The sequence below is a fragment of the Protomyctophum bolini genome (genome assembly GCF_963924005.1).
Source record: "Protomyctophum bolini genome assembly, chromosome: 7".
NCBI classification, from domain to species: Eukaryota; Metazoa; Chordata; class Actinopteri; order Myctophiformes; family Myctophidae; genus Protomyctophum; species Protomyctophum bolini.
Window position 1 is genome coordinate 38,550,093 of NC_137868.1, and position 8,943 is coordinate 38,559,035.

An 8,943-nucleotide genomic window follows, 5' to 3' on the forward strand; every position below is an offset into this window, starting at 1 on the left:
CAATCATTTAATTTAATGTCCTGGAATGCCATACGAGTAAAATAAACATTTGGTGTAAAAGGGTGACCACTATGTTACATTTGGCCTACACATGCATGCTTTTCAGTAAATAAGCTATACTGTATATAGCGACAATAATTTCATTCAATTTTTTTTAATGCAAAAGCCAGAAAACAATCTCTTTGACTTTATCTTGAAACAACAAATAGCAAAAACAAACAAGAAAAAGCATAACAGAAATCCATCTCACACAGGCAGGCTGTCAGGTCAAACACACCTATTGAGAGCTGCTTTCTTACTCTATTTTACATTGTAAAAACCAGCAGCAAGATCTGGGTGTAACAAGTGCAGTTTGTCATATTATTTGAACTGACCATAATAAATGCCAACATTTAAAATATATACCACAAAGAAGCAAATAAAGAGCCATTAAACAAACCAAAAATTAATTTTGTAATATAATCTTAGTAAGGTTACAGATTTTACTGTCCAAAAAGCTTACTTATTCCTAAGAAATCACAGCATTAATAATAACGTATAACTTAACATTGAGGTCAGCATCAAAGCATATTCTTACCATGTGGTTTAGGGCTGCACAATTTATCTTTATAAATTACTTTAGTTTCCTCAATGCCATGTCAATTAATTTAGAATGCCCATTGCAATTTAACCATCAATGTTTATATAATGCACAAAGAGTGTACTAAAAACCTTTGTGCTCAAAATAATTCATATGCACTTGTGAAAATGTATTGTGATCAAATATAACCAGGATTAACATTAATTCAATTGATCACCAGATTCACACATTAGCCAAGATGGAGTTTCCCCCAAGTACGACCTAAGAGCAAAATGGCCACCTTTATTGTAAATCTGGCCAATTGTGCAGCCCAACCAAGGCAAGGGTCAATTTAAGAGGCATATGGAAAACAAACTACTTCCCAAGTTCCCACAACTCTCTACAATCCTCAACAAGTAGCAGATAAGATTGTCACCTACTTTTGGTCAGAGCTCAGTCCAAATCGTACCCTATCCTACGCTAAGCATGGTGTGCGTGTGTGCACGCACGCACACCTAGCAGTGCACCCGTTATCTGGGTCAGTAATACATCAGTGTTAAGGACAGATACAGATCAGGGTTTTACCCATGTTTTTTATAATAGCCCGATTTATGAAAAGAAAAAAAAGAAAAAAGAAACAGCACATGTACGAGCTCAACGCATTGCACCGCAACACATTGTGAGCTTGGAGATCTGCCATTTCTGTGGCACGCCGACACCCATGCGCAACTAAGTATAACTGTTTTACGGATAGTGCGTGAGAGGTTATGAGTGTCTGTGATTTGGTAACGTTTGTGTATTCCGTTTACTAAAATACAACTACATACAAGACACAGAGTATATACGTACGCAGCATTCATTGAGATCACCTGAACAGATGCACAGACTATGTGTCACTGTGCATTAAGCATACATCACATAAGTGACATAAAAGGGAGGAAAACGACTAACTACGGTACTTCAACTTCTTAAGACACATTGTCCTGCTAGGTAGTGGACATGTTTGAACCCCAACCCTTCCTGAAAATGGTGTATGCATGTACGTTTCTGATAAAGGTAATTAACCAACTATGGTTAAAATAATTGTGTTATGGTATGCCACTATTGTAGTAAGGCTGAAATTACAGTCACAATAAAAGTACAACCTTTACAAAATGACCTCATATCAATGCACTGGCCTCTGCATTAAGCCAAGTATTGTAGACTCAGAGTGAAGCACGATAAACCAAATTCAATGGCTTTTCATGACATAGTACTTTAGAAGTATTATTGTTCACTTACAGTACTTTTCTACAGGTCAATACATTGAAATATGGCCACTGTAAAAGGTTGAGTGTTGCACTGTCTGCAATTGCTTAGTTAATGCACACTTTCGTTACATTAAGTCAAACTGGAATGACATCCGTATTACACAATATGATTCAACGGAAGTACCAGTGTTTCAAAATGTCTGTCTGTGTACTGTAAGGTGGTGTCCATCACTACGTCTCTCTTTTGTGCCAGAAATGTCACTTGTGTGTGTGTTCACTTTGTAATTTAGGACGAATCCATCGCCATGGAATTATATCACTGAATTACGGTTTAAGTGATGGACGGGTGGAGGGAGGTGGGGTCAGAGAATTCATCAACATGTCCTGGGCAGTAACAATTCAGCACAGAAGTTGCCTTTAGGCACCGGTCTAGGCTATGCATGTGTCGACAGGTCCAGACCTAAACCAGTAGGGAAGAACTGACCGTAGGCCGGTGTCTAGTGGCAACTTCATCGAATCTGGGACTTGGGCTGAAAACAGCGTCACACAGTGCAAAACTCTCTCTCTCTCTCTCCTCCACTTCTGGAGGGAGGGGGGGTCACCCAGATCACATGGGTAGTAGGTGGTCATCCCTCTCCTCTGGCCCCTCGTCCAGGGGCTCTGTAGGTGCACTCCTGTAGGCCGGTGCTTCCTCTCGACTCCGCGACCGGCACACAAAGTCACACCCATCCTGTGCGATAACCAGGGAGGACAATGTTACTTTAGGAATGAAAAGTCGAATGGATTAGTCTGTTACACTACAAATACTGTATGTTGTCTTACAAACAGAAAGGTGGATTTCTGGTTTACCCGGTCAGTGCATGGGGTTAAACCGGTTTGATTTCATGTGAACCAGCTGAACCGGTGTAAGTCATTATGAGAAGAACTATTTTTTAATAGCCAACACTAAAACCTAAAATGACACTGATGCTTTCCCCAGATTGAGTGGGTTAAAAATATCCTACAACAGCAACATGTTTGACAGCATCATATTTATATACGGATTGTGCTAAATCCGTCCAAGTGGAGCCATGCACTTGTGTAGATTGTAAAAGCTGGTGTACGTAGCAGTTTATCACGGATCATGTACTTTTTCTCTTTTTACTATTAAAAGCTCTCTCTCTCTCTGTGCACTGCTGGCCTAGCGGTTAAGCCACATACCACATATAGGCCATCAAATATCAACACGATTTACACCCAAAAGAATCAGGCAGGGAGGCGAGCGGGAGTCGGGGGAAACTCTTTCTATATTGACTTTCCTTCATATTATATAACTCTATGCTTTCTATACGTTGTTTGGTGGTATTCCGGTTATTCATGTCAAAGAATCGGGGCGTTTCGCGAATATTTTAAGGGTGCGTTATTTAAATGACGCTCGGTTTCACCCGTGACATTTATCAAAGCTCTGGCCAAATTGATGCTAGGATCGAATATTTAGGATCACACCAAAACCCACGCTCTAAGTTAAGGCAGAATTTACGCTCCATTGATAAATGAGGGCCATAGGCTCTATGACAGAAAGGTCCATGTTCGATCCCAGAGCCGAAGACCCTTGCTGCGTGTCACTCTTTGTCCCTCATCATGTTTCCTCTCTCTCACTACCGCAATCTAATAATACATTTATCTGCTATTTTCGGCACATGACATGGCGCAAACCTAGGTTTAAATCAGGCTAAAGCCTCACCGCTGACAGGTTGCCGACCTCCGCCCAGAAGGTGTAGTTTGGGAACTGCTCCATCCCTTTGGCTCCGACCACCAACCGCTGGTAGAGGAATCCTCCGATGAGATACACAGCAATGACACAGACTCCGCTGAAAGATACAAATCATGTCGAGTTATCATTTGCATATTATGTTTTAGACATTTAGCCAACACTCCCATCCAGAGCCAAGTGCAAAGGTCATTGTAGAAAAATGCAGAGAAGACAAGGAGTAAAATGCCTAAATGAGTGTTTTGGAAGAAAGGCATGATGGTGTACACAGTACACTAGACCTCTGTAGTGAACAATCCTGATTCTGGGGATAACAATCCTTGATAGCTTGATAGTTATATTCCGGACATTAAAAACAGCCTAAAGCTACAGTTTGTGTCCGGACCACGACGATATCTACAACAGTTCTCCGTCATGCTGCTTGTTTTTGGCACCGTGCCTTGAAATCAGCAGCAATTTCTGCGATTGCCTTCTGGGGGGTCTATTCAAACATAAGTGTGTGTAGAGAGGGGCTGCTTGGATATTGTTTTAACTGAGAGCCATTACGCACATTATGAGTAGAATGGAACCGGCGCCGAGATGTGACTCCACAGCTGGACATACAGCGCTCGAGTCCACCTCAAACAGGTAGAAACAGTCCTGTTGCCTATCCCTGTCCTCTAGTACGACCTCCAATGGTCCCTGGGGAAAGAGAGAGAGAGAGACAATGAGAGAGAGCAAGAGAGAGGGAAGAAGATAGAGTGAGAGAATGAGACAACAAGAGATGGACAGAAAGGTTTGAGAGACATAAAAGGATGGTAGGAGGAGGGGTGGGGGTACAAAGAGGACAAATTAGCGCTAGTGAGAGAGGGATAGGATACTAACAAACTTGATTTTGTTTTAAGAAAAGGGTCCCAAAGTGCTTTGTAAAACCAAGATAAACATAGTAAAAGTAAAAAAATAAAAGGCTACAGTGAATATCAAATAAACACAAAATGGAAAGCATCAATGGAGATGGGTATGGAGAGGTGGGGTGAGGGAGAAATGACATGCAAGTAACATCCAGTCATAGCGTTTAAAGAGGATAGTTTCAAGAAAAAGAGGCGAGAGAAGCTCAATGTGTCTTCCTCATCACACACATAAATCTTAGTGGGTCAAACCTGCCAAATGTCTTACCGGGTTTGCATTCCTGTCGCAAGAGATCATAATAATGGCTTTCCTCAGCTCTTTGTTACAGTGTTCATCGTATTTCTCACCGTTTTTGTAGATCAGCATAACCCAGTCACCTGCAGGGGGCAGCAGAGTGTCAGAGATAATGGCCAAAAGAAGGAACAAGCTGAATTCGGTTTGAAAATGAAACGGCTGATCCACTCTGGAGGTTTTTCTCCTGAGAAATAGATGGAATGCAATAGCATGCCTTGAGCTCACTGTACTCTGTGTGTCATTCAGCGGATGGAAAAACAACTTTGAAGTAGTTTCACGATAGTTTAACTGCTCAATGAACTGAACCAGATGTAGATATTTTAGGGCTCTATAACATGTTTTACATTTAAAAGGCCAGTCCACTCCACACCAATGCAACTAGTCACAACTCTGTGTAACATAACCGTTTTAACTTAAGGCCAGTCCACACCACTGTAACTCCTTGCAACATGCACCTACAACGAGTTGCATCAGTGTGCACTGGCTTTAAAACAGTTTTGTTGCAAGGAGTTGCGACTGCCATTGGGGATAGTTGCAACTAGTGGCATTGGTGCGGTCTGGCCTAGTCAGACCGCAAGGAGGTTGTTGCAAGGAGTTGCACCTTCACATTGGTGCGTGGACTTCCCTTAAGGTCAGAGAACATTATAAAACATAAAGGAACTTCAAATGACAATGCCGTAAATCAGAATGTGATCATTTGGCAAAAGGAAAATACTTACTTCCGCCAATGGCCTGTGTTGAGTTATACAAGCCAACTATGGTTGTCTTCTTCCCCTTTGCTTTGTTGTCCACCTGAATAACCCCAGCTCCCGGGACGCCCCCTGCATCACCACATATCTGCAGTGTGTAGGTGTAGCTCTCTTTGGCATCCGTCTTTTCTACGGTGAAGCTGTCAACCAGAAAACCAGGGCTGCTTAATAGGTTAAAAATCCATGTCGCCAGGCTGGCATAGCCGCCTGGGCACCTAGGCCGAAAATCCAGCCTGACAGTGTGTCGCAGGTTCGACTGCCGATCCCGGCGACTTTTGCTACATGTCACCCCCCCTCCATCTCTCTCTCTCTCTCATTTCATGTCAACCTACTGTAAATCTATCAATAAAAGGCATAATTTGCTATTCGCTGTGTGAAGTAATAGAAGTATATAGGGGCTTAAAGGAGAATTCCATACTAGAAGGCTTTCTTACCTTTATTTGTAGTCGTTATGTTCCCACCAAAGAGGTCAGGTGTTATTTTGTGCAAAAGCGCATTATTGGCTATTTCCCCTACCGTAAACCCTCAATGAATTGCATTGAATTGAATGGGGCTATGGGGTGTTGTGCTAATTCGCTTATTTCATTGCTCAAAAAACATTTTTCTTTTGTATATATCCTCTCACAAAATAACACCTGGAAAGCCTTCTAGTATGGAATTCTCCTTTAAGTGGTTAAGTTCCTGGATATCAAACAGGCCAGAACAGTGAATCAGGTTCTTACTTCCGATTGGTAAGTGGCTCCAGCCGACTGAGGACTTTGCGTTCTGACAGAGTTTCAACGGACAGTTTGCAGTTGCTGGTGACGTCGGTGGCATGTCCTCCACAGCTCAACAGCACCACGTGAACTGCCAGGATCAGCAGCAGTGAAGCCATTCTGCTGGGTCTGTATGATACCTGCTAAAGAACGTTAGTAAAATGAGGAACACATAAAAAAAAGACACGTGTACTACAGTAGGAGACTTTCAGTTATTTATAATCCTACAGTACAGTCATCAGACACATTTACAACTATCCCCATTTATTGCATTTTATGTCCATCCATCCATCTTCAACCGCTTATTCGGGGGACAACAGCAAATTGATTGATTGAAGTATTTATGTATTAACACTTAACAGTTTGCAGAATTACAGTACATTTCAAGCACAACTCAATACAAAAAACTGTTAGCGGTGAGTGGACGACCCAATAAAGCATTACACTTGTTTACAACTTACAAGAGGGTCCACCTTGTTCAACTCATCATAACATTTAGAGACATACAAATATACACTTCTATTATCCAAAACACCGAAAATCATCATCATAAAGGAGGTAAAAAGGGAAAAGAAAACATATACAGTGAGGGGGGAAAGGGGTGGGTGGGTGATTTAGATTTTTTTCCCCAGGTGTAAAGATAGTTTGTTGTCAGCGAGCCAGGTGCAGATTATACCGAGTTCAGAGCTGAGGGCCTTTTCAACCTGCAGTTTGTTCCTGTCCAAGACCAGCAGTGCTGAGTCATCTGCGAACAGGAACAAGTTGCAGTCACAAGCTGTGATATATCACAGCATATCGTTTACATATATTAGGAACAGTAAAGTCCCTGTATGCTTCCTTGTGGAACGCCACAGCTCACTGGGAGGGGGGACAGTGTTCCGTTCACCTCCACCATCTGCTCTCTCCCCTCCAGGTAGGATTGCGTCCAGCTCACTGATGTGCTATCAAAACAAATTGCTTTTAGCTTGTTAACGAGATAACTCCAGACTTTATTTATAGGTGAGGTGATGGTTAACCACTTCAACACTGGTGTCCCGATTCTGGGCATGACATTATAGGCGGAAATCTAAAAATGTCCAAATTCGAAACAATTTCAAGTTCACTTTAGATGCAAATGCAGCAAAGTATTGAAAACTGTGTGCTGTAATGATGGCTGACTGGATAGTTGTAATTAAAAAAAAGTTCGTAGCACTGCCAATGCCAAATTTTTATTGTGGACACGGAGACAAGACCAACATTTCGGACAGAAAAGCTGCCTTCGGGGTAGAAAGCAGTTTATTACAAGTGTTTATTGTTGACTGGCACCTCACAAGGACCAGTGTGCTGTGCACCTTTTGATAACCGTACGTGTTTGACTGGATACACCTAATCCTGTCTCCTCTCTGCCCTCAGTTTCCTGTCTCTTCCAACTTATCTCCTCTAATACAAATATAACCTAACCATCTTTTCAGACTGTATAATAACTTTTTTCGGAAGGAGAATGACATTTGCATATACGAAAGTAAAAGTCACTGTCAGACTAAAAGTCGAGAAAATACATCTATGATAGTCTTCATCCAAGTGTGTGTGTGTGTGTGTGTGTGTGTGTGTGTGTGTGTGTGTGTACAAAGGGAAAACAATCATTAAAAACGTATTGATTTTAGGTAATGATAAAAATAAATGTATAATGGCTCAATGAAAACAAGTCATGCAACATGCACACAATCGAGACTAAAGCAGGAAGTTGGAAGTAGCATCATGCAAAACCACAAGCCGTGTGCCAGAGAAGATCTCCACTACAGTATATACAAAACGCCTCACACAATGAAAATATGAAAACAATTAGACGATAGACTATAAGATAATAAATATTATGCGCGAAAAGAACTACAAGCTCCGCTTATACCATACGATCGATCGAGGTACAGTGGTGTCGCGCGGTTAAAAAAAGATCTACAAGCTCACAAGTGGTAGCAGCGGGAAGACTAGTGAGCTTGCGAATCTACTATTTTAGAAAAATAAATCATCATATGAACTTTTTTTAATGTTTGAAATGACATGCCCAGGTTGGAAAGAGGTTAAAACAATGTTAAAGTATAAATTAAAAGGCTTTTATATGTCGAAAGTTTGAATAACGTCACATTGGCCCTACCTTCATGAGTCCAGACACAAGAAGGGATGTTATTTAGATAACAGAACAGCATTCAGGACGAAGTTCGATGATGATAATGATGGACCACCTGACAACTGTTAGCTTATCTTGTCTGCTGACTTTAGCTGTAGTCCAGTGAGAGTGAGAGCAATGCTAGCGACAACGAACAGGGCCAGTGCGACTCCTACCGTAATAATGTACATACAACAGTGCAGCGATTTCTGGTGAAATATCCAATAAATGTGGGCTGCTGCGCTCAATTATGAAAAAACAGTTATCCTTAGATAATTGCATCCAGTGTGTTAGCAGATGCAGCTAGGAGGGCAGTTACTCAATGCGGAAGTGAAACTAAACACACACAAACCCACGTGACTGGCGTCCAAACGGATGGATCCTATGGATGTATCCCATAGCCCGGGGGGACGGGCTACAGTTGTTTTAATATGAGCCTGGCTGCCCTACAACACATTTGCATATTTCAATTGCCATGCTATTTTGATTAAAAATAATAATTTACTAATTACCAACTCAACATCCAAATGTGTTATTATCTCTAAACAAACAAAC

At 41.5% G+C, this 8,943-nt stretch overlaps 1 protein-coding gene across 2 annotated transcripts; it reads right to left on the bottom strand.

Moving 5' to 3' along the window:
* Window positions 1-159: 159 nt before the first annotated feature.
* Window positions 160-8,703, bottom strand: m6pr (mannose-6-phosphate receptor (cation dependent)). Of its 2 annotated transcripts, none has more exons than XM_080768137.1 (7): window positions 8,377-8,703; window positions 6,213-6,385; window positions 5,461-5,630; window positions 4,715-4,824; window positions 4,110-4,240; window positions 3,533-3,659; window positions 160-2,539 (listed from the first exon to the last, which is right to left on the bottom strand). In XM_080768137.1, the coding sequence occupies exons 1-7, from the start codon at window positions 8,380-8,382 to the stop codon at window positions 2,417-2,419; spliced, it is 840 nt and encodes a 279-aa protein (XP_080624263.1). In that variant the 5' UTR covers window positions 8,383-8,703; the 3' UTR covers window positions 160-2,416. The 2 variants fall into 2 exon arrangements, with proteins under 2 accessions (XP_080624263.1, XP_080624262.1); XM_080768136.1 differs by having other exon boundaries at window positions 6,213-6,388.
* Between the last annotated feature and the right edge of the window lie 240 nt (window positions 8,704-8,943).

Coding starts and splice junctions, on each gene's coding strand:
- m6pr (XM_080768136.1), bottom strand. Junction 3,660..4,109: donor GGTTCCATTCTACTCATAAT/GTGCGTAATGGC, acceptor TGTATCTTTCAG/CGGAGTCTGTGTCATTGCTG. Junction 2,540..3,532: donor AGGTCGGCAACCTGTCAGCG/GTGAGGCTTTAG, acceptor GTTATCGCACAG/GATGGGTGTGACTTTGTGTG.